Below are 25,506 nucleotides of genomic sequence, written 5' to 3' on the forward strand. Positions count from 1 at the left end.
GGCGTCATCAACAGCTCCTCCCACAAGTCATCAGAAGGCCCCTCCCGTTGCGGAAGGCCGCCTCGGTCTGTTTAAACTTAAAGGGTTCCGCCAATATGTCTACCCTACGAGGCAGAAAATTGGGCACCTCGGATCAACTCGCCAATCCGGCTCTGTGTGTGTAAACGCTCGCAGCTTGCCGGCAAAACGGCCCAACATTCGCAGAAAATGTTTGGTTTGTCCATTCTGGGCTACTGCAGAAACATGGCGGTGCAACACAGTGATCTCTGTAGACGAGGACCTGCTCCCTGTGTAGATATAAACAGCTCAATGAGTTTAAAACCCCCCACAATAATTCTTATTTTCAGGTGATTAAACACTAAAGAAACATGCTTATTATATTCCATTACTGCCAGTATATCCCCCTAAATCCTACACTGGACCTTTAATTAGTAGTTAGGCTACTTGTGCATTTATCTCTATACTTTAACAATTTCTACAATCCAAACACTCAATCGTTTAATGCAGAAAATAATCAGCAGATTAATCCATGATGAAAGTAATCATTAGTTTAAAATGAGCTCCACCTTAAACAGCTACAACAGTAAAATCCTGCCTTTACATTAATGTCACAATAATCTAATGATATCATACACTGTAAATCTGTGTAACAGTCACAGGGGACATTTTTATACTTTTAATACTTTAGCTACATTTTCCCGATTAAACTTACAGGCTACTTTTACTTTAACATTTTCATGGAGGACTTTTACTTGTCGTGGAGTATTTTTGCAGTCAGGCATTAGTACTTTTACTGAGGTAAAGGATCTGAATACTTTTCACACCACAATACCAAGTCTCACAGCCCACGCCCAATGCACAGTATAAGTATTACAACACTACATACCATAATTTATTTCACCAAGATGCTCAAGAAAAGTGAAAACATGGATGATGCAACATCGTAAAGCGACGCGTAGAGGAAAATGAAAACAGGAACGTGATGACTCATGTTGTTGCTGCTGTCAGAGATGTACTCTGGAGAGTAAAACCATGTGGAAACGGGAACACTGTGAAGCCCAGAGAGGGGAGGAGGGGAGGAAAGTGAAAGAGGGGAAGAAAAGGAGGGAGAGGAACTTTTTACCGGAAGACGTCGTCACTCAAAGAATTTCCGTGAAGCAGCACAAAAACCCACGGGCATATAACTTCCCTTTTACGGAAACAGAAACCAAACAGCTGGAAACGAATTGAACATGACTTCATGCAGAGTTTTAAATATTCCTGGAGGGAATTAGGACCGTCGTTCAAACAGAGCTTCACCACACGTCCTGCTGATCTTTTCACATAATGTTTTGACTGGAGAAAAAACATGCGACAAATGCACATCCTAAAGTAGGATATTTTATATTTTATATTTTATATGAGATTGACAAAAGTATGTGGACACCCACAACAAAGTTTAAAATCATTATTTAAGTTGTGTTTATTCTCTGATGGTGGGAAAACAATCACCTGTAATCACATACTGTGGCCGATAAGATAACAGCCTGTAGCTTATCGACAAATGGCACGTTATAAAACGACACATTATTAGCTTGTTATGTCATTAATGAAGACAAACAGAAGCAGATAGATAAATAGATAGATAGATAGATAGATAAAAATAGTCAAATTATTTACCAAAAAAAGCTAAAATAATAAAAATATAAAGTTGTGATAGAATGAGACACTGATCTCCAAAGAGACAATTCAGGTATCACTCTAAAATAGAATCCACTGGTTCAACATTAAAAACCATCAGACAAACTAAATTAGTTTAGTTCAACCAACATGAGTTGCTTTGACCTCGAAAAAAAGAATAATTAATTTGAATCAACTTAATATAAATTCAAAAGTTGTGGTGACATTTGGTGGTCAAATTATTTTATTTAGGCTATAATATTCTAACATATTTTAATTCAGTCAAAAATGTCACAAATGTTTTGGATTTTTACCAGCTTCTTAAAATAAGTTATCAACTGACTAAAACACTGTCATATGACAAACGTAATTTTTTTATGCTGAAAAACTGGAAAAAAACAACACAAGTACAAAAATTAGCTTCACTGTAACTCGCAGCATTCACAGACAAACAAACACAACATGCTAATGTTATTAGCACAAGCCTGTGGCATTTTACATTGTATAAATTAGCCTAGCAGCTAGCAGAGATTTCCTCAACTTATATGAAGCCAGGGACAACAGCAACATTTAACAAAGGTAACGTTACAAAATTTGGCTCCATTACAACTCACAAGGTTTACTGACAAAACAACTGTCTGATGCTAAACACGTTTTCCAAACAAATATAGCATGCTAACGTTATTAGCACAAGCCTATGGCATTTTACATTTTATAAATTAGCCTAGCGACCAGCGAACCTTTCCTCAACTCATATGAAGCCAGGATAAATCACACACAGCACTTAAAGGGATAGTGCACCCAAAAATGAAAATTCAGCCATTATCTACTCACCCATATGCCGAGGGAGGCTCAGGTGAAGTTTTAGAGTCCTCACATCACTTGTGGAGATCCAAGGGGAGNGCCGTCAGCCTTCATTAGGTGGAGTTGTGTTGCTACCTCGTCTCCCCTTGGATCTCCACAAGTGATGTGAGGACTCTAAAACTTCACCTGAGCCTCCATCAGCATATGGGTGAGTAGATAATGGCTGAATTTTCATTTTTGGGTGCACTATCCCTTTAAAATGCTATTTTTTTGGAGGCTTTATTGTCTTCACAATTTATTGTTTCTTATCTGTGAAATTAAAGTAAATAAAAGCTTTGTTTCCACTGAGGGAAATGGTTTCAGCTTACAGAGACAGACAGGTCTGTGTCACCGCAGTGTGTAGTTACATTTCTAGGGAGGTGCACGTCAGGCTACAGGGTTGATGCAGAGCCTACGCCATAGGTACGGTGATGATTCAAAACAGAAGTATAACTGACTTTAAAACTTGAGTTTGATTGAATTAACATGCACTGTCCCTTTCTAAATGAAACAAACATAAACATGAAACCACTGGTGTGGTGAGCAGCTCCAGACTTTACACCCTCTGACATCACAGGTTCATGGAAATAACATGTTGGAATCATCAATTCAGGTGGTGTTCCCCTTTAAACCTGTGGATACGGGTGTATGCTTTTATTTTGAAGGGCTTGTGGCGCTTGGGGGGCGGGGCCAACCTGTTGAATGTGACGGACTTACCGTAAGTTATGAGAACGTGACGTCACAAGCTCGTCGCTGATTGGAGGAAAGTTGGGGGAGAGTTTGCGCGTCTGAAATATAGCAGCCGATCAAACGGAGGAGCCCCAGTTAAAGTCACCGGAGAGAGAAGAAGAAGAAGTCACAGTGAAGGTGATAAAGCGGACCAGTTCTCAGCAGCTCGCATTTTTGTTGGACTATACCGGAACACACACACACACCGCCTCCTGAAGCAACACTAACCTCCCGCCGCTGGTTTTAAATCTCTGCAGCTACAGTTCAACGACTTTTTGAAAAACTTTCCCTAAAGGACAGCCATGCTCAACCTGTGCCTCGTGCTCATTTTATCTGCCTCCGTTTTTTCAGAGTCGGTAAGTTGTGCTTTAAATCTCTCTAACTGTGAGTTAGGGTTTATAAAAGTGGTTTTTCCGCCTCGGTCAGACTGGCAGCGCCAGCTAAAGTACGCTACGGTTAACCGAGTGAGGATTAGCCGTTAACGCGACTCGGTTCGCTTTGATTTAACGGCTGTTAACGGCTGTTAACGGGGTTTCATGCTGATACAGACGCAGAGCAGGTTTGGTGTTGTACAAAGTGGATTAGATGGACACTTCACTGATCCTCGGTGTTGTTAGCCAGCTAGCTTCACTGCCAGAGTGGAGGCTAGAGTCCAGGGAGTGTGTGTTGGTTGGGGGAGAGGAACATACACACACACACACATATACACATATACACATACACAGAGGCATCTACAGCCTGCTGCTATTATCCAGTATGGGGCCCAGATGGGGGGTAGCTGGCAAGTCACTTTTCCTGCCTGTGATGGGCCAATCACTGGGACATCTGGGCTGCTCTTTTTACATGAATGACTCTTTCTGATCAGTCAGATATTTGCCCCCCTGTCCTTATTTAAAAAGTAGGTGCTTACTAGACTGTGGATCTGCATGTCTTATTGTTTTACTGCATAATTTGGTGAAGAAACTGACATCTGGAAAATTCACTTGAGAGTTACTGCTCTCTTAGCACCTACAGTCACGTCAAATCAAGCTTATTGCCATGTGTGTCACATACAGGGGGTTGCATTGGTGTTTTGGTGCGTAGCTATACATGTAGTATGAGAAAAGCAGTGCAAGTACTGCACAGTTCCAGAAACTTAAACATAAAAAGGAAAATACAATTTAAAAAATGTGAACAAAATACTAATGTTAATGTAACGCGTGAAGCTTCTCATTATGTTGGTATTACACATATTCAGTGCCCATCCCACTAAAAGATCCTTCTTCAGAAAGCACTGATCGATTGCAGATAAGTGAAACAGTCTGTTGCTGTGTTGTGGAAAGCAACAGACTGACTTAATGCCAAAAGAATTTGATTGCTGAGGAGCGTCACTGAAGGTGGTTGACGATTACAAATGTTTTTTCCCAAGCGCTGTGTAGTTTCCTGACTTTCAATGGTCATGTGTTGCACGTATTTTTCGGGACGTGACCCCTCCTGGTTTGTTTTTGCGGGCTTTTCCACATTATGTCACTTTTGTTTTGCTCCCATTTCATGATGAATAAAGTCAGACTGCTCTCCTGTGTATTATTGACACCATTATTCTGCTGCCACCCGAGCTTAGCTTCACCATTAACTATTCATGAAACGCGTGTTATTCAAGTACCTGTCGTGCTTTGACCCAGTCCTGCTTTCCCTAGAGAAAGGTGTTGCCATGTGATGTTGGTGTGTCTGTGGTAGAACGACTGTCCCCAAAAAATGACTCTTTAAAGAGTGGTAACAGACAGTATTTGGTCAGGAGCTGTACTTTGTACCTTTCATGTGGATGGACTTGTGCATTACACGAAGAAGAAACCTGTAATTGTATGTTTGAGCCTGAATTGGTGCTCACACATACAGTAGAGGACACATCTAGTTACCCATGTCCCACCTTATATTTTACAGATTTTGAGTTCTTATTTGTAATTGTTTGTGCTGGAGTGCTAATACAGGCAGTGAGGATGCCACCCACACACACACAAACACATGCACCCTGCCCCCCAGTAAGCCCAGTTGGTCAGTACAAATGGTGTGAAAGGGCGAATAGCAGCAACACAGACTTTACCACCCACTCCAGGATGGACTACATGCCTGGAATATATCAGTTATACATCAGCGATGTTTTAAAGTTATTTGAAAGGAAGCAAGAGTTCAAATATGAGGGTGTCACGAGCTTCACTGTGACGTACTATGACACATTGAAATTTCCCATGTGGAGCCAGAAACGCTCGGGACGCTAATCCCAGATTGAAGAGCTGAACTTTGCCTGCCTTCAGGCGGCTTTTTTCCACCAGCGTGTTGATGTCATGAGCCAGCGATTCCCAGCGAATCGCTCACTGTTGCTCGGATCCACCTCGCCTTTACAATCTGTTACATTCCTCAACGCCTTGTAGCTTCTGCTTGCTCACTCTGCCTCATCTCGTTGTCACCCCCCACTCCCTTCTCCTCTCTTTTTTGATTTCCCCTCTGGAATGTGACCTTTGGTGACCTTGACCGGCCCTCTTGGGGATTTTGCACACTTGGAGGGATCTCAATAGGGCCCTGGGGCCTTTTCACAAGGGACACTTCTTTCCTCTAGCCTAGCATGGACGCACCTACAGCTTTCCCACCGAGATATGCTCTGTTTCTTTTTTTTTTTTTTTTTTTTTTCAGCTCTTTAAATGAGCTGTTACTCTCCAGATTTCGACTGATGCTTCTTTAGTCATCACTCAGTCCGTCTCCCAGTCTGTCCTAGTCTGTCCCTGTCTGATCAGTCTTACGTAGGCCTCTGCGACTTCTCTCCCTTTTTTCTTTTCTTTTTTTTGCTCCACTTGCCTTTGATGGATACTAAGCCTCTGAGCTATGACAATCCTTCCCTCCACCTCCCTTTCTCCCTCCAGCCTTTTCTTCTTCTCTACCCACTGAGGTCATTATTGGTATGTGGGTTTGGCGTTCCCAGCTAATCGATAACAATGTTCTGCTACCTGACAAAAGATCATGCTCTGAATGCAAAGGCTTTTTGGGAGCCACAGGCATGATTGGAATGTTTTTTATCAATGGACTGAATTGGTTCTCCTATCAACTGGATGCCAAGAGTCTTAAATGTTCTAATCTTGGGAAGTTATTGCCTCATTTAGCAAAGTCTTTTGCTGCCCGAGGTAGAAGGACTCTTTTTATTCGACCATTTTGATTTCTTATGCTGTGCTCAGGCTGAGGTCTCATGGGCAGTCTTATCAGTTTGTCCAAGATAGACCGGGCCAAACAAATCCTGTTCTTCATGGCTTTTTCCATTGACCTCAGCATTTTCTGCCCATGTATGGGAGCACAAGTCACCACAAGTCCTTCATGACCAAGTAGAGAGTGAAGGTGAAAGATAGGAAAGTACAGTAACTGTTTATTTTTTGTTTCTTAAATTAGTAAAGGCTGAGCAAGCAAAAAGTCTCCTAACACGTAATGTGGTTTTCATTTCAATTAGCAGTGTCAAATCACCTTAATTTACCAAATGTGCTTGCAATGGCAACTGCTGTGGTTAATCAGGGTTAAAAATCCTCTTTGCCCCGGAGTTAATCCATGTTGCCTCACCAAACCTCGGCTTGTTGCCTTTGGAGCCTTGGGGCTGAGTCCATTTGTTATATCTTGTTGGAATGTCACTGGTTTTGCATTCAGCCCCCGAATCATTTGCACGAGAATGAGCCAGGGTTTTTTGAAGGAAGTTTTTTTTTTTTTTTTTTTTTTTGCATGAAAGCCTGTGCGGTGAAAAGAGCGCAGGGAAGGAGGGAGGGAAAGAGGGAGCATGATAAATAGTATCACTAGGATGTAATAATGGTTCCTGCATTGCTGTCCGCTGGTCTATAAAATCCCTTTGGGCCGAGGAATGTTGGCACAGAGAGAGGAGGTTTTTGTCCTTCCTGCCTGTGATGGAGAGCAGTCGAGAACCTGATTCCCCCCCTCTCCCTCCACCCCCTTTCAACCACAGCATATTCTGGCAGTTGTATCGGGAACTATATGAATACATTTGGGGCAGAAGTCGACCATAAAACCCCCCTCCTATTCTGGTTATATCACTTTCATACAACTTTTTTTGGACTCTTTTATGCCGGAGCCACTTTCTAGTTAAACATAGCCTGGACCCTTTACACCAGGGCACAAGTCAAAAGGGCTGCAACTACATATTTTCATTATGGATTAATCTTGTGACTATTTTCTCACTCAAAGGAAAGCTTTGTTAACATCTGTTTCAGGGTTTTGCACACATTCATTTATTTGTGGCGGCCCGCATGACAAAAAGATCTGCCGCCACAAATAAATGTTCTGTTTTTGGAGCTGGGCTGTTAATTTGAGAGCTATTGGATAAACTGTTTGGTTATATATAGCACCACACTATTGGAGTGCAGCGCGTGCTGGGGCAGCGACAGGGTAGCAGTGTGTCAGGTGCATTGAACGTGAAACTTAACCGTTCATTCTGCTGGGCCTAAAAGTTTGCATTCACTCGCAGCAGCTGCTCCTCTCATCCATCGACCTGATCTGATCAGATCAACTGATCATTATCCATCCTGTGAGTCACAAACTGCTGCTGAGGGGAAAATAACTCATAATAGGGTCTCCTGCTCCTTTGCACACGCTGAACACTTGGAAAGGCACTTTTGTTTAGTGTGTCGTGGCATTTACCTATTGAGAATATCACTATCCTTTTTGAAGCAATAGATAAATTGTCTACTTGCTTCAGCTCTTCAGGTGTGTGTGTGTGTGTGTGTGTGTGTGTGTGTGTGTGTGTGTGTATACACACAACCCCTGAAACAAAATAAATTTACCAACAGCCCAGTGTTATTTACATTTTACATCGACAGCCTGGGAAACGGCAGTTTTCTTCAGCGCCACCTCCCCCACTCTTGAAAAGTAAAGCTGTTGTGGCTTTGTGGCGGACTAGTAAAAATATAGAGGGTCATGGCAGAACACGGAATATGAGCCTGGCTGTGTTTCCATTGGGAAATGTATCAGCGAGCATGGAGGGAGGCCGTTTGATGTCGTTCCTTCATCCCCTGATACCCTGTCATACTCTGACAGATGGTTATTCCAGGCCTGAAGCCAGAGTGTTAGCAACTATCAGCGCTGATGCACTCAGTGGTCCCCCCCCAGCAGAACAGATGTATCTGACCTGAAATTTGGAGGGAGGGAGCATGAAATGTAATAATCAAAATGCTCCACCCTAGGGCTGGGCAACAAAATCAGATATCCCAGTAATGTTGATGTATGTATTTCTATCTGTCATGTGACCACATTTAGGGGTGGTCACAGAAGCTTTCGGAAGACATTCACATGGCTTGAGAGAAACAGTCAAAGTGTTGTGGATCTTAAAGATGATTTCTCAGAGGTGTGTTGTGTGCTCTATCAGATGAGAGGATTTGCTGCTTTTCTTCATCACATATAAGAGTAACTGGCAGCAAACCGAGGTGATGGCCATCTCGAAACATTGACATTTGGCCATTTATTTGCGCCTGATAGAACATTTATTTTCATTTAATTTTAGATACTTGTTTATTGTGGGGATTTTTGCAGTAAGGACTTCTTGTGGTGTTCTCTGGAAATTGATTTCCCCCGCAAACAAAGCTAAATTGATGTCATTTCTGTCAGACCTCTCATGCCATTTACAGTACACACACACACACACACACACAGCCACCAGAGATCAGAGTGCTTTTGGGTGGTATGAGGGCTTCCCCTCATTCAGACATCCTTCCTGACAAATGTGTCTCAATAATACAGTTCTTCTTTGATGTGGTATGTGTGTGTGCGTGTGTGCAGGCAAATGTGTCTCAGTATTAGTGTGTGTGTTCTCATGTGCTCTTGTGTCGCTTTGTGTATCTGCACGTTTGTATCACAGTGTGTGAGGTCTACCTCTTTAGACCACCAGTGGCTCACCCAGTGGGCTCCACAGTCACTAAACGTATTGTCAACAACAGAGGACACCTTGTTCGTTTCAAATCAGTTGAGCTCTGATAAACTTTGGTAGTTTTTGGCCTTTGTGGGTGTGAACCAGTGTTTCCTTTCATCATGAAGTGATGGAGCTGCCATAACCTTGAAGTTTTTATTGCTGTTTAAGATGAGCTATGTCATGCCACATGTTGTGAAGCAGTCATGTTACAGATCATATCCTCTAATTGTTTAAGTGGAAATAAAGATAATTCTGTAATGATGACCTGCTGACGTTGGTGCATTTTCTTTGCATAAGTGAACTTTAAGTAAAGAGAAGGGAAAAGTTGCTGATGTATAGTTTTCCAACTCCAGCAGAGCTGTTACCACTGCCCGTCACAAAATATTACAGGGAGGTGTGTGAAATATATCCAGTGTAGGAATTTTACCCTTTAATGCCTAAGGAGCCACGCTGCGTAAATTTGATCCCTCCCTAAAACCCAGACTCATTTAAACATACTTAGCACATATTAGTGAGAGGGCGGGGCTACGTTTGCTGACAGTTTGAAAGCCACTTCACTGCAGGATATCGCATAAGTCGAACCGTGAACCTAGAAGAACCATCCTAGCAGTCGTTGGTGGTTTGGCCCAAGCTCTTAATTGTGTGTCTCTGTGCAGAGAGTGCCTTGGCTCCATTGTAGAGAGGAGAGAGGAATGTGGTGGCTGGCTGAGGAGCCACGGTCTTGGCTACTTAGCTGACCCACACAGAGAGACACATTCCTCAGACTGCCTCACTCAACAGAGGCACACACAGCTTCATACGGTCTATCGAAGATGGCAACACACTCCTCTGCTTTTACCCCTTTCAAAGGAATAGTTTGACATTTTGGGAAATGCACTCATTTGTGTTGCTGCCGAGCTGGATGAAAAGATTGATACTGCTCTAGTGTCTGCACGTCAAATATAAAGCCAGGTTATTTAGCTGAACATGAAGACTTGGATCAGGGGGAAACCACTAGCCTGCCTCTGTCCAAAAGTAACAGTCGTAAACTAATGAGATATAGAGGGTTAATTAGTGAGCTTTAGAGATTCTGGGAGATGGACGTTTGTCTTTGGACAGAGCCGGGCTCAATTGTCCCTCCTGATGAAGAAAAGCAGCTCATCTTCCCATTTAAGGAGCTGATATTAGATCATTTCTTGAAAAATACTGAAATGCTAAAACAATTATGAAGATACTTTTTATATTTAAAAGGATAGTTCAGCTTTTCTGAAGTGGGGTTGTACGGTGTACTTATCCATAGATATTACCAACAGTAGATGTCAGTCAGTTTGGAGGAGCAGGCAGGAGTCTGAAATGGAGGTGAAGCAATGTACTAGTATGGAGGAGTCAGCAGCAAAATGTACGACAGCCACTTACAAAACGTCCCTCCAAAAAAAAATCAATATCAGTATGAGAGTACACTATATTGAGAATATTTCCACCGCTGTACCTGGCTCTGAGAGAGCGATCTCCAATCAGAAAATGAAGCCCTTGTATCACTCTCTACAAAGCCAGGCTCCATTGAGAAAAACAGTGATTTAACATTGCTGAGCACAGGAGCTGCTGTCGACCGCTGCCTCTCAACAGTTATTTTGTTTGTGTTATTGTGTGACTTTGGTATCTAAAAGAGTTAGTTCAGATTCACCAATGTCACACAATAACACAAACAAACTCACTTGATCAAAGCAGCAGCAGATCAGCAGCTACTGTGTCCAGCAAGCTAAAATGACTGTTTCTGTTAATGGAGTCTGGTAGCTTTGATGAAAGCATAGATAGGGAACTGAAGCATTAACAGCTTCCCTGTCTGAACGGGCTGTCTGACAACAAGGTAAAGCACTGAAAATACTTTCAATATAGCATGTTCGTAAGTTGTTCATTTATTGTTTGAGGTGGATAAAAATGTTCTGTATCCGACTCCTGCCTGCTTCTCCAAACTGTGGGGGTGTCGATTGACATCCACTGTAATAATACACTGTCTATGGATAACTACCCCATACAGCCCCACCTCAAAAAATCTGAATTTTCCCTTCAAGTCAGGCAAGAACATTTCCATTTGCATTGATGGCTCTATACAAATTCAGAGTACAGTCATTTTTTTCAGCAGGTTAATTAGTACCAGAAATTCATACTAAACAAGTTTCTTTACTTCAAAGTTTTGTCTCTGATACTGGTTATTCATAATGTGACTTGGCCCATGTTGAGAGCCAGGCCAGCTCATGTATTTATATGTGCTGGATTAAGATTAACCACCAACATTAGAGAGATCTCTCAAGCAAGTGTGATTAAACATTGTCACCAGTGTGAGAAGAGCATTTAATTTGACTGTAATTTAAATTAACATGAGACTTGTTTATGATGTGTCTTGCATTTTTCTCAGGACAAACAAAGACCCTTTTTAGTATTTAAGTGGAGCTGAAGTGAAGGTTGCTTACTGGTATTATGAGCGAGAAATTGGACTGATCCACAGCCGTAGGATAAAGAGTCGATTTAAGCATTTCTCCTTAGAAATGAATCAGAGTCTTTGTGACTAATCTCCCACCATGAATGAATGGACATCCTCACGTTTCCAAAAACACTTAGAAGTATAAATAAGTCAGTAAACTTCCATGACTCATATTCTGGAGTCTCTTCAGGCTTTTATTAAACACTGAGTTGATTTGTTTTAGATGGATATTTCCTGTTTTCCTGCCGTTTTCTTATTATTTCCTGCCATTTAAAGCCTGAAGTCGATCTTAAGGCTGATAATAACTCCTCAGTAGCTCCCATTGAGTCTATTGGACTGTAATGTCTTTGATCTAAGGCAGAGATATGCTCGCCTGAGGGAGTGACTTCAAAGAGATGGAAGAGTAGGGAAGACATTAGAGCGGCACGGCTTCTGTACGAGTTTGACTCGCCGCAGGCATTCGGCTTATTCGTCCCATCAGTCATGGATTTGGTTATAACGGAGAACCATCCATGGCAGGACGGCTTCATCGATGGAAGGAAGTGACCAATAAAGGCCATTACGATAAGACTGGGGACGTTCCCTCAGGAGACGCTCATCAAAACTCAATTAGGCTTATCAGTGGAGACTGAATCAACACTGTCTGCTGCACAGCTGGCCCGCCTGTACAGCTTCAGTCTTATCTGGAACGGTCAGGAAAGAAGTCAAACAGAAAAGCAGTGGTCCAGGCCAATGTCAAAGCTGAATGCAACAATATTACTCACTTTACTGAGTAATTGTCTTTGTGATGAAGAGAGAACAGCCCTGATTGACTCAAACAGCTGAGTTCATCACATAGTTTGCTGATTATAGCTGCGTAGCAATTATGTCTATAGATCTTATCACACAAGCCCAACCTCTCCATCTGTACGTTGACAGTATCAAGGCCGCTGTGACTTTTGTGTGTGTCATGTTGCCATAGAGTCTCACATAGTGCTGGTAGGTGGAAATGCAGCTATAGATAGAGCGGGCGTAGGTAGAAGGAATCTAGAGCTTGGCTTTCAGAGCAAAAGGCAAAGGTAGGTGTGTGTTTTTGTGTGTTGAGTTCCAGTGAAGTCCAGCATGCAGCTCTGCTCTGTGTTTATTAAAGGACAAATGAGGCCTATAATGGAAATAGTCAGTGGGCTGTTTTCAGGCCTTGTGAAGGACTGACTGTATGTAGGAGCAGCAGCTCTGAATAAAACACTCGACTTTATGGTTTTAACAAAGTAATGATCCCATAATAGATCACTTGCTGTGGCGCCATTATATGCCATAAACTCAAGAACTTGGACTCCTGAAGTAGATTTGTGACGGTTTATCTGACGTGTGTGTGCGCCCTTTAGCAGAGTTACATCAGGGGTCAGAAGTGCATCTTACAAGCAGACCAGGCGACACAATACATGGTGCAAATCTTGTTGGTTCAAGTATCACCCAGCAGCAGGAGGGGGAGGGGGGAGTTGAAAAACAGGATGGGAAATGGAGGCAGTGAAGGAAAAGAGAAAAGTAGTTGACAAGGAAGGAAGGAGAGACGGGAGGTATGAAAGAGCTTAAACTTCAGATCCAGATTATCTTCCAAAACCATTTCGTCCATTTTAGTTAATTTTGGCCCCTGAGGTCATCTCCGACCAAAACCGGCAGCTGAACATCACATGAACGAAGGAGGGAAAAAAAAGGTTAGAAAACCACAATAACTGTCTTTTCTTAAAAAGGTCAAGAGACGTTGGGCATCACAAAGAATAAGGAAGCACATTCCTGCGTGCTGGTGTTTCTTTTCTGTCTTTTCATACTTTGTACCTCCTCCACGCCGCCGTGTGAATGGACCAGATGCCTCTCTGTGTGCCGGCAGATGGAGGGATTGTTTCCCCAGTTTAATGAAGGGAGGCTGCTGGAGGCTTATTCCCGGTTACCTTGGTCATTGATATGCTCTTGAGGAGTCCACTGGCATTGTTTAGCGTCAATGGAAGGGACAGACCCAAAGGCTGGGTGGCGGGTGTCTTGACAGACTGCCTTTCAGTGAATGCGGACAATTGGGGAACTGGAAAGTTTAGGACCTCCATGCTGAGAGAGGCAGGATAAACAAGGACAGGACAGGACAGGACAAGAGACTAGAGTGGGGCAAGACGGGAAACAACGCTTTTTATTTCAGTTTCTATCATCTCTGTGGAGGCTTTCCTTCATCAGACCAGACCATTTCATCAGTGAAACCTGAGATTCTCCTGAACAAAAGTTAATTCCCTGCAGAGAGACAAATTTACAAAAATTACAAATTGTGTTAACGCACAAATATTCCCAAATTAACAATATTTATTTGTAATAAAAAGTGGTGAAACATAGTTTTCTTGTTGAACCATTTAATCTGTAAATATATTGATAATTGTTTTTAATGGTAAATATTTTCTTGTGCTATCTTCCTTTTCTTTGGAATATGCTGCCTTTTGTTTTGTCTCGTGGTGGTAAACCTGAATATCTTTCAGAAACAGTGATGGGCATTTTTCATGACTTTGTGCTGTTTGATTCATTGATAATGAAAAAAATCATTGTTTGTTGTTGTTGTTGTTGTTGTTAGAGGAGAAATAGAAAGTGGTTTCCAGTCAAGACGTGTCTCAGGCAACAATTAATGTTTTGCATATTGATTTTCATTGTAAATACCAGCCTGTTTTTCACAGTGGAGCTGCTGCAGTAGTTAACATGTTGGCATTCTTTCCTTTTCTCAACACTGCGTTCTGATTCACATCCTGCAGAGTTTAATCTGTTGACCAAGGTTTGTTTGTTTCGTCAGTTGTGATGTCGAGGTCACATGGCCGATGGTCTCAGACTTGCTTTGACACAGCGAGGCCAAACGCGCTCTGCAATTTCACTAAACAAGGAAAAGCTTTGTTTGGCTGTTAGTTGACTCTGACCTTCGTGGCAGACCAGGACTCCAGATAAAAGGTCATCTGGGCTATTTAAAGTCTTTATGAGAGCAGGAGTCTTTATCTGTTTTTGGAAGAGATTCAAGAAATAAAATACTGGGAGGAGTTTTACTGAATTGCCAGTATTTGTAGTGACTGGATCCTTCATGCTTTTGGAAATGGAGAGTGGTGAACTCCATTGTCGTTGTCTGTTGTGGTACAATACCACAAACGGAAATATTATTTCCCAGTTCTCTCCATTTAATCCATTTGGTTTGGCTGTAATCCACATCCGGCTGCTTATCAGTTGTTGCACATTAGGCTGAATATATATGAGGCCATGAATCACTGAGGGGAGGACAAAATGGTGATCTGTTTGGGTCGTAAGTGGCTTTTTAAAATGGCTGACAAATAATGCGGTTAACCAGCTTTAAATCAAGAGTTAAGCTCTGAGATATGGTTTTGATTATACCATACTGACACGATATTTCAAAGCCTGATGGACATACCTTTGGTTTCTCCAGAAAACAATGGTTAGCAGAGAGAGTAATCATGAGCTTTGAGGATATCCACATTTTTGGGAAACCTTCCTAAAGTCCTCGGCAGCACACCCCTGCATTCTTGTGTATTTACTGTACATGATGTGCGTTATTCAGCTCTCCAGGATATCGGGTCAGCCTTTTGTGGCTTCCCTCTGGACCACAGTGTGCTCTGCTGCAAAGCACGTAGCCAAACTTTGTGTTGCTGTGCCCATTAAGGTTGTTTGTTGTGAACACATTAGGCTCAATATGAGGGCGTGACAATTTTTCCTCTCAGATTGTACACGGCAGACATGCTCGGGGATAATGGTAGTGTTTGGTTACACTGCCAATGAATGAATATATATTGTTTGTAGAGTGTGAGATGGACTCCTGGCTGATATTTATTTTCATATTTTACAGTGAGTATCTTGTGTCATTTTTTCAGTTTATAAAACAGATTTTATACAGTTTATGAGATTTACTGACACTGAAATCCAATAGCAGGCAGCCATGACTGAGCAACAAATCAGACAGGCCCACGTTTGGTGTAAACTCACCATGTGAGAGCTGATTTTCATGTTGACGTGGTTACATAACCACTAATCAGGCTGTTCTCCCCTTTCTCTTCACCAGTCTGTGCTGGTTCAGATGATAGCTGGTGTCAAATGGAGGCATATTTGTGCAGCAGTAGAGTGTCACATCGCTTCTATCCTTTTTGTGGGGTTTTTGATATGTCTTCAGGCTGTTACGGAGCTCAGATCTGACTTGTGTGAAGCAGAGACTTCCTGTTTCATCCCCTGCTCTCTGTTGTGGGTGTGTTGTTCCTGAATACATTTTTGGATTGGGAACAGAGTGAGCTTGTTTTTGTCCCGGCAGACAGGGACTTGGCCTGAATCCCATCCCAGCTCTGCTTCCTGGGAGAATATAGTAAAGATGGAATATCCCCCACATCTGATAGTAAATTCAGTGGCTGCCATCATAACAAAAATCCTTCAGCTTTTGATCCGTCTCTTCCTGCTCTGTCTTACTGAATAAACCTGGCCTGTTGGGACAGGTCTCAGGGCGGGCTGTAAGACAGTATGCTGTTGTTTTAGGACACACAAGGCTGCAGATGGTGGAGTTCCTTAAACACATCTCCCCAGGACACAAATGTACGTCCACATTTCACCACAGGGGGCTTTAAAGGTCAGGGGCAGCCAGGAGGAAGGGCTTTATTGACACTCCAGGACCTTGACAGGGACAAACATATTGGCTTCTCTGGGTATTGAGCCTGTTGTCTTTCGCTTATCAGACAAACTCTGTGTGGAAATGAAATACACAAATGGTACTTTTGTTTTTTAAACTCTTGGGCTGAACAGAAAATATGTTTTTATCCAACAAGGCAACAAGTGAAAGACAAAATACCTTCCCTGTAACGGGTACCAAATGAGTTTCTATCCAAGAAATTATATAGAAAATAAAGACATTTGAAATAAAGCTTACCCAACAACCAAAGCTGAGCAGAAACACAGATGTATAAATTCCTCAGGTAAGACAGCAAAGTGTTGCAGTTTCGAGAGTCTGGTGTTCATGTAGGATTATAAAGTTGATAAAAAAAGTTGTCTTTCGGGGCCTTTTAAATATCCCAAACCACAAAGTAGTACACAGAGTAAAAGGCACCTCAGGGAATGATGTAGAATATGAGTGTTTGAATGAATATGACTCATGCTAGCACACACGGCTGGATGAGCCTGACTCAGATGGATCCATATTATCATCTGAATCATCTCATCTGAGTGTGTTTCCGATAATGTGACTCAGCGGGCTTGTTCCAGCACGCCGCAGCAGCAGCCGACTTCACTCTGAATGGCAGTGGGGAAATGAAGAGCCAGTAGTCACCATTTTAAGGCTTAGGATTAAGTACACACACACTCACAAAGGCACGCAAGCATGCACACACACAGGATCACAGCGCCCCTGTGTCCATGTGCAGGGTTTAAATAAGGACAGAATGGAGCAGTGGTCCCCAACCAGGGGGACGTGGACCCCAGGGGGGTTCCTCCTATAGTTGCCACGGGATACGTGGAAAGATTTTGGAGAAACTCGGACTTACAGATTGGTATGATTTTGATAAGAAAACAAAACTAGTTAGCAAGCGCAAACAGGTGTCCAGCTAAAGGTAACAGAAACAGTTGAAACCGTTAACTATAAGTAAACAATTTAAACAGTTGGCTAAAAGTAAACAATATAAATAACAAGCTTCTCACAAACAATTTAAATACTTGGCAAGAAGTAAATAAATTAATTAGTTTGCTGTAATTAATCAATTGAAATAGCTAAAAATAAAAAGTTTGGATAGCAAGCATCTCGCAAACAATTGAAATTGTTATTCCAGCTGTTTACTTTTAGATAGTTATAAGTAAACAATTGAAAAGGTTAGTTAAAGGTAAACAATCGAACTAGTTAGCTAAAAGTAAAAACAATTTAAATAGTTAGCTTAATGTAAATAATTGAAACAGTCAGTCAGAAGTATTTAAACTGACCTCAACACTGACTGAAAAATGTAATAATGTCCACTTTAATATAATCATACGTTAAATAATCTCCAAATTTAAACCAGTTAAGAATAAACAATTTTTGGGAACCACTGTAATAGAGTATAAAAGTACGTAGGGTTTTCTTTTGAATCTTTGTGTCTCTGTTAGTCTTTTGAAAGAAGAACTCACACACAGACAGAAACAATATCAAAAAGGAATAAAGGAAGAGTCACTTTAAAAACAAAGAAGCCAGAAAATGTAAGACAGCAAACACTCAGGTCTTCGTCAGCGCACCTTGTTGCTCTGAGGAGTCACAGTAAAATGGCCGCCCTTGTTTGAAGCTCTTGTGCAGTCACAATTAGGCATTCTCTCCCCTCCTTCTGGTCATACAGGCTACTTTTAAAGAGAGAAGCAGCGTTACTATGCCAAGTATTTGAGAACACACACACACACACAATGCTTTGAGGCCCCAGGCGGGCTTAGCCACCAGCTAGCCCTTAAAATGAAGACCCCTCACAGGACTCAGATGGAAGTAATTATGAGGAGAACTCATGATGTCAACAGAACTCAATCTGTGTGTGTTTGAGAGGGGGCGGGGGGGTAAATGAGGATGTTGTGGGAAGCCCAGGCATGTTTCCAGTGTGATTTGTGGTCAGCTTTTGTTCTCAGTAAATGGAAGGTCTCACTGAAAAAAGCTTCCAGCACTGCTCCGCTCGCTCTCGTATCTTCAGTCCTCTCTCTGTTCAACAAAACACAATGACGGGCTGCTCCTGTCACAGCGTCTCATCAGCCTGTCTGCCTCAGTGTGTGCGTGTTTAGTTATCAATCAGGCCAGGTTCAGTAGCTCCAGCATCTTCCAGACAGAGTTGTTCAGTTTTAATCTGTCGCTTATGTATTTCAATTAATCGTTCAGTCATTTAGTCTCATCAAGTCATCAACCAGAGCTCAAACTCCTCTTCAAATGTTTTGTTTTCTCTGCCAAACAGTCCAAACCCCCAAATATTCAATTTAAAATATAGAGATAAGCAGTAAATCAGACCAGTGCTTGCTGATGCTGTCTGACTTTCACTTTGTACTTAAAACATCAGAAGCAGATTGGTGTGAATGGTGTGAGAAGTGTTCAGGTATTTCAGCGCGAATAAAAAACCTGAAAGACTTGAAAGCTTTTGAACGAGCCGCTCTGCAAGTTAAGCCGCTGGTGTTGAGCTGTTCTCACCTCGTTTTAACCCCCCCCGTTTAGTGTTGCCCTAATGCTGATTAAGTGTGTGTGTGTGTGTGTGTGTGTTGAACCTGTTCGACAGCCCTGTGTTTTAATCCCATTCACGCTGCTTACTGAGCAAATGGTCAATGAAATTAAGTGTGCTAATGTGATTAGAGCAGGTCGATGTGTCTTCATTATGTTAATCTTCATAGTGATCAGAGCCACAGTGGCTCCACAGGCTGGACAGGGACGTCTCCTCATTCACAAAGAGCTGCTGCTAACAGTTATTTTCATAACTGGTTCATCTGCAAACTGTTTTTACAGTTAATCATTTGGTGAATAAACAGAGCATAGTGATCATCACAAATCATTTAATTTGTGGCTTTGTCTGATTAAATGTTAAAGAAAAAACTCACAAATGGGAATCTGTAGAATTTTCAAAAACTTAGGCGTTACCTGGTTGAGCCGGTGAACTTTCCAAAATGTTATTAGGTGATGAAGGGTGATTTCTCAGTGTGATTGTTGAGCCTAGTGGCAAGGCTCTATGGAAGGTAGCATGTCTTGGTCCAGACTATTGAATGGATCCCTCTGACCCCTACTCTGTCTCTGGTGTCCCAGCAGGTGAGGGAGACGGAGACATGGATGCCCATGAAGACGACACAGACGGTCGCCATGTCAACGCACCATGATGGCCTGGAGTCATCAGGAGACTCCCCTAACGGCTCAGACTTCGGCTTCACGGACGACGAAGACGACGAAAACGACAAATATGATCAAGATGATGATGATTATTACCCGCTGTACGATGACGAGGATGAGGAGGAGTACGACGAGTTCTCTGGATCTGGTGACGGAGGTCAGTCTCTACAAACACTTAAGAACATTTAAATTAAAATCTGAAGTTTCTCTTGTAATTATTAGTGAACACTTCAGATTAAATGACGAATCTGCTTCTTTCTACAGCGACAACTGCGTCACCTGGGAGAGAGTCCAAACCATCAGTTAAGGTGAGAAACTTCTAGATTTTAAGATTTGCTTTAAGATAAATAATCATAATTAACAGAAAGAAACCAGTCGTTGTCCCAGTTAAGTGTTCTGAATTTCTCCACTTCCACTCAGCTTTTTCATGATACTACAGACCTGTTTTTAGACCAAAGCAAAATGATCTAAACACAGTGTGGTTAGCCTTGGTTCCACTCACTGACTTAGTGTTTTTAAATCCCTCCCTTCATCCTCAGCCTGACGTGAACGACAACAAGATCCCAGAGGTTGAGCGCCCGGTGCAGCCGACAGTCGACGAGGTGGCCGTCGTCCGGAACAGTAACGAAATCCCCATACTGAGGAACGAGGCAGAGCCCAGTGAGGAGCACCCCTCCAACGTCCTCATGTCCCACGCCAGCGACGACAGCATCTTTAACAAGACGGAGGTCCTCGCAGGTCAGTTGGCACCCCGACTGTTTGTCCATGTCTTGATCTTCAAGCAGTGAAGAGAAGTGACATTAGGTTTAAAAAGATCAGAAGTATTTTCTGCCTCTAAAGTCGCACAAAAACAGGATTGTTGGAGGTTTCTGGTTTTGTTTGAATGAAAACATTTTATATTCATGAGAACATCAGTCTTCTTATTCAGAGAGTAAATGGAGCTGTTGTTGAGGCCTCTGTGTTTTGTCTGAAACGTATCTTGTCAAGACAAAAGTCCCTGAGACGAAAGTTTGTGGGCCGAGGATATCCTGTTATTTACACAACAACCGCATCAAGAAAACAGGAATTTAGAAATCTTTACAGGGCAAGAAAAAGAATTACAAAAACATTTCCTCAGCTGTGTAATTCTACACAAGGTCGTTGAGGAAGTGTTGATGTGTTGACTATAATATCAGCTGTATTGAACTTAACTCTGTTACTTATTCAGTCTCTCTCTCAAACTCTTTGCCGACTAATTAGGAGCGATGTTTGAGAGCTGCTTAGACAAAAAACAGACAGGATTTGTAGCTGAGGTGACCGTTGGAAAAGTTACTAGCAATCACCAGAGGATCCACGATACGATATTATCACAATACAGTGTTGTTGTGATTTTAAATATGTTGCAACATGCTGAGTATTTTAATAAAACACACTGCGTTTTATTACCTTTTTTCAACAGTAAATTATGCATTTCTGTCTGTGCTGAATCCTCATTGTCTTAATTTAAAAGTCTCTTTCTCGTCTCTTCCAGCTCTGATCGCGGGAGGCGCCGTCGGCCTGATGTTCGCTGTCCTCCTCATCCTCCTCCTCATCTACCGCATGAAGAAGAAGGACGAGGGCAGCTACGACTTGGGGAAGAAGCCCATCTACAAGAAAGCCCCCACCACAGAGATCTACGCATAGACCCTGACCTCCCCCACCTCCCCACACACACACAAACACACACCTCACTCCCTTAACCCTTAAAACCCAATCAGGGCCAGCGTCTGGCCTCACAGTGCCTCATCATCATCATCATCATACCTCCTCCTCTTCCTCCTCACTTTTCTTCAGTGGATTGACGCTCGTTAACGAATCAGGAGAGAAGCCCCGACAACACAATCGATTGACTGACTCCTCCTTCCTGATGTATGCTTATATTATTGGTGCTCTCTTAACCAATCAGAGGCTTTGTTCGTCCTCACGTCCCTCTCTTTTGGTTTTGTCAAACAAGGAAAAAACGAGCAACAGGAGTGGACGATTTCAGCTGCGGTACATTTTATGTCTTGTGTTTTTTATTATTATTTTGTCCCCATGTCGAGAGAAAAAACAACAGAACTTCACATCTGAGGACTCAGAGAACTTCAAACTCCTCTCTCCTCCTCTTCCTCCCCACCTTCCAGTTAAAAACACTAACACTGTGCAGTCATTCTTGTCTCGGTACACGTTAACAGTCCAGTTATTTATTTCCCCTCTCTGTTATTCCTCTGAACCTGTTTTCTTGGACTGCAGCTTCTCACATTACTGTAGCAAGTGACTTATATGTGAACATTTTTAGTAGAATTTTTTAAAAGAACTCCTCGTAATGCAGAGAGATTTCAGTTTTTTATTAAAGGTCCCGTCATGATGGGAAAGAATTGAGCCCACATTGTTGAAAATTCATTTTGATTTGAGAGAATATACATCACTGTGTGGATTTATTCTGTCATTCGTTCAAACTGATGTGAAGAGTCCCAGAGAGTTGTATCCTCACAGTGCTCCTACAGTGACAGTGAGAGAAGAGACAGTCAAACCAGGGTCAAGACGTATTTGCAAATCATTGTTTCTGCCTGATCGAGCTCCGTGAGATGATTCAGTTCATGTTGTGTACATTTTCAGATGCAGCAGAGTTCATTAAAACAACCTTAAAAGACTTTTCTTTTTTTTTTAACTATCTGGCGTGTTCTGTATCTCCTCGTGTGGGGAAAGTCCCGTCAGCCTGGCACGTAGAGCCTGATAACTAAGCTAAACTAATCCAGAAAAAGAATTTGCAAATACTGTATGACCCGGGTCACACACACACAGTTGCATCGCAGTGTGTTGTCCTTTGCTGCCCGTTTGCAAGATGTTTTACCACTGTAATAATTACCGCTGTGCCTCCAGGGTTTGTTTTCTGTTATTATGGTGAACTCGACTGGAGTCAAACAAACATGCTCCTACAGGGTGACACACCTACATTCCTCACACACAAACGCACACGCACATACACAGCTCAGTCATGTGTGTAGGGAGATTCAACACCATGGCGACTGCAGCTGCTGACCCTATTTCACAGTGACATTCAAGCTCAAAGGAACAGTTTAACATTTTGAGAGGGGACGACGTGGGTGCAGATGTGTGTCTGTTAAATATGACGCTGCAGCCTGTAGGTGCTTCACTTAGCTTAGCATTAAGACTGGAAACAGAGGGAAACTGCTAGCCTGGCTCTGTCAACAAGTCAGAAATTAAGATACTGTATGTCGATGATGGACCACTATATCCAATAAATTTGGGTTCGCATACATTTTCAGTTACCTCCGTTTTATAAAGCACAGACTCAGATATTTAAAATAACTTTTTTAGGGCGTGATTTTGACTTGGAAGTTATGTGAAGGCCTTAAGGATTACGATGCCTCCGATATGACATGATTGTGATGTGTAGCTTTCTACAGGGTTCCCACGGTCATGGAAAACCTGGAAAAGTCATGGAATTTAGTTTTGTGTAATGACATTGTTACAGCAATTGTCCTGGGATAACCCTCCACGTAATGTAACATAACAGCCAATTTATTTTCTGTAGCTGTTGACGTAATGTAGCTCTGATGTTTCGTTTACCATCATGTACGTTTCTTCAATTCATTTTAGCCGCTGAAATTATGTTTTGAGTAGAGTCTGAATCTGATGTTCAAAAAGCGTCAGGCAAGTTTGGCAAGGAAAAAATGATGGGTTCTTGAAAAGCCACAGAAAAGTTTTGAAAATTTTGTTCGTAAAAAGGTGTGGGAACCGTATCACTAGTATTTCGTTTCTTTGACACCTACGAAAAGGAAAAGCAACAACTTCCTGTTTTACAGAAGGGTTAAGCACCAGACTATTTCAGGGATCTTCCAGTAAAGAAATAGTCCGGCCACATAATCTCCTCAAAATGGAAATTTGTCATTTTTACATTTACGTTTCAGCGAGCTTTGGAGGATTTTTAGACCTTTGGACGGAGCCAGGCTAGCTGTTCCCACGCATTTCCAGTCTTCGTGCTAAGCTAACTGGCTACTGGATGTACTTTGATATTTAACACAGAGACATGAGATTCCCAAATTCCCGGAAATGTCGAACTATTCCTTCAACACTGCCTCCTATCTGTGAAGCTCTCCACTTCATCAGGTGCTCATTATCCATCAACATGTACAAACGTTCATATTCATGATCCAGTAAATGTTGTGAAAGACATTTTTAAGCTCTGTGATCGGAGAAACTGGTAGTTTTGGTACTTTCTGTTGTTTTTTTTAACTCATGGGGTTGATGCTTTCTCAATAAGCTAGTGACAGTTTTATATTTTCATTATGGGGTCAATGAGCATTCACTAAAGCCATGATGAACAGGTTTGATGCTCACATTTCTTAGCTGAACGCAGCAGCACACAGACTGCTCTACCAAGGATCTGTATATAGTCATTTAAAAAAATTAACAAAAACTGAAAAAAAAAAAATAAACTTGGTACTTAGCCACATCCTGGCGACAAAAAATACCTACCAAATATTTAAATGCCAAATTGTTTTTCCTGTTTTATTTTTGTTTCCCCTCAGCAGTAACATTCATGTGATTTACTGTAAATGTAAATGCTGTTTTGATACTACCAATGCTAATACTAACTCTCATTGTTCTCCAGTGTTTTTTTTTTTCCTCCAGTAGATCAACTTGTTCCCTTTTTTTGTATTAATTTAACTGTCAAATTATTTTATTGCCTTCTTTCAGGTTTGGGGTGTTTCCCCCTTTTTAAGCTGTTGTATATGTGATTTTAAAAGTTTTATATACACTAGTTTGAGATTTTCAGAGGCAAATAGTTTTGGAACTTTTTATTTTGTAAGAGTTTCTATTATCTTTTAGACTTTTTTGTTGCTTTTGTATTTATGTTTTTGTTTGTTTGTAGAAGGATTGCTTATGTGGTTGGTGTTCATCTCGTTGTTCAGGGGATGTTGTGCCGATGAGCCATGTTGTCAGGAGCAGACGGGGGCTGATTACCAGCCGGAGCTGTTTTTGTTGGTCTTTGCTTTGTAGCCTAAATGGAGGCTGATACATTTGCTGGCATGTATTTGGAAATTCAAGGTCGCTGCCTACATGAGCTGCCACGCAGTTACAGAAACATCTTGACACTGGTTCAAGGCCTTTTACCTCCCGAGAAACAAAAGAATTCAATCAAGAAAACACTTGCTTCCTGTAAGTGTGTCAGCGAGTGTCAGCTGACTTTGACTTCAGAGGAGTCATTCTGATTAGATTTGGACTTAATCTGTCAGCACATGAATCAACTTCACTGTCTTTTCTTGAGGGAGTGAATATCTCCGAGGTCAGCTGCCTCGAGCAGAAGGAAGAGGAAACAGTAAAAAACATTTCAGTTGGTAATCAGCCTCGGGTCTGGTCAACGAGCATGGAAGAGATAACGTATGTTCTGCTGCTTAATGTCACAAACACCACATGTGAATCACCAATGGAGTGGAGAAGCCAATGAATCATTGGTTTCTGCATGCAGGTTCTGATTTATTATTGGAAATAAAGCTATTTTTATGCACATTAACATTTTAAAACGCTGTCTTTGTTTCTGTATCGATGTTTACTGAGTGAAAAAATCATGTGGGAAGAGTCAATTGACACGGTGCCTCTTGGGCGCTTATCTTCTGACTTGGTAACAACAAACAATGGGAAATTCCCTTTACTGGAATGGCGGACCCCGCCACTAATTCTGAAAACCGCTTCATACAGAGGTCGTTATACATTTCATGGCTATTGCTGATTAAATATGAGGTTTGGTTTTACTTTAAAACATTATTATTATTATCATTAAGTAATATTCAGTGGATAACCTTCCACATAATGTGATGTAACAGCAAATTTATTTTCTGTAGCTGTCGACATGACGTAGCTCTGACGTTTTTTTTACCATCACGTATGTTTCTTCATCTTGTCCCCGTATTCCATTTCTCCCTTCATGAATGATGGCTAGCTTAAATTATGTTAGAATAAAGGTTGAGTCTAATATGTTTGAAAAAAACACCAGGCAAGTGGGAGAAAAAAATA

At 41.8% G+C, this 25,506-nt stretch overlaps 2 protein-coding genes across 3 annotated transcripts in view; one reads left to right on the forward strand and one right to left on the reverse strand.

Moving 5' to 3' along the window:
- pcbp4 (poly(rC) binding protein 4) overlaps window positions 1-25,506 on the reverse strand; it is a 536,281-nt gene that overhangs the window by 186,177 nt on the left and 324,598 nt on the right. The window lies entirely within an intron of this gene.
- On the forward strand, window positions 3,314-25,006 carry sdc4 (syndecan 4). Of its 2 annotated transcripts, none has more exons than XM_050037728.1 (5): window positions 3,314-3,587; window positions 19,387-19,624; window positions 19,732-19,775; window positions 20,007-20,205; window positions 20,978-25,006. In XM_050037728.1, the coding sequence occupies exons 1-5, from the start codon at window positions 3,534-3,536 to the stop codon at window positions 21,127-21,129; spliced, it is 687 nt and encodes a 228-aa protein (XP_049893685.1). In that variant the 5' UTR covers window positions 3,314-3,533; the 3' UTR covers window positions 21,130-25,006. The 2 variants fall into 2 exon arrangements, with proteins under 2 accessions (XP_049893685.1, XP_049893686.1); XM_050037729.1 differs by having other exon boundaries at window positions 3,315-3,587; window positions 19,390-19,624.

This window comes from Epinephelus moara, chromosome 24, assembly GCF_006386435.1.
Source record: "Epinephelus moara isolate mb chromosome 24, YSFRI_EMoa_1.0, whole genome shotgun sequence".
NCBI lineage: Eukaryota > Metazoa > Chordata > Actinopteri > Perciformes > Serranidae > Epinephelus > Epinephelus moara.

Bases quoted from the DNA above. Each gene is read 5' to 3' on its own strand.
- sdc4 (XM_050037728.1), top strand. From the start codon at position 3,534: ATGCTCAACCTGTGCCTCGTGCTCATTTTATCTGCCTCCGTTTTTTCA. The intron at 19,625-19,731 runs GTCAGTCTCTAC...TTCTTTCTACAG, and splicing joins CTCTGGATCTGGTGACGGAG to CGACAACTGCGTCACCTGGG. The intron at 19,776-20,006 runs GTGAGAAACTTC...CTTCATCCTCAG, and splicing joins AGTCCAAACCATCAGTTAAG to CCTGACGTGAACGACAACAA.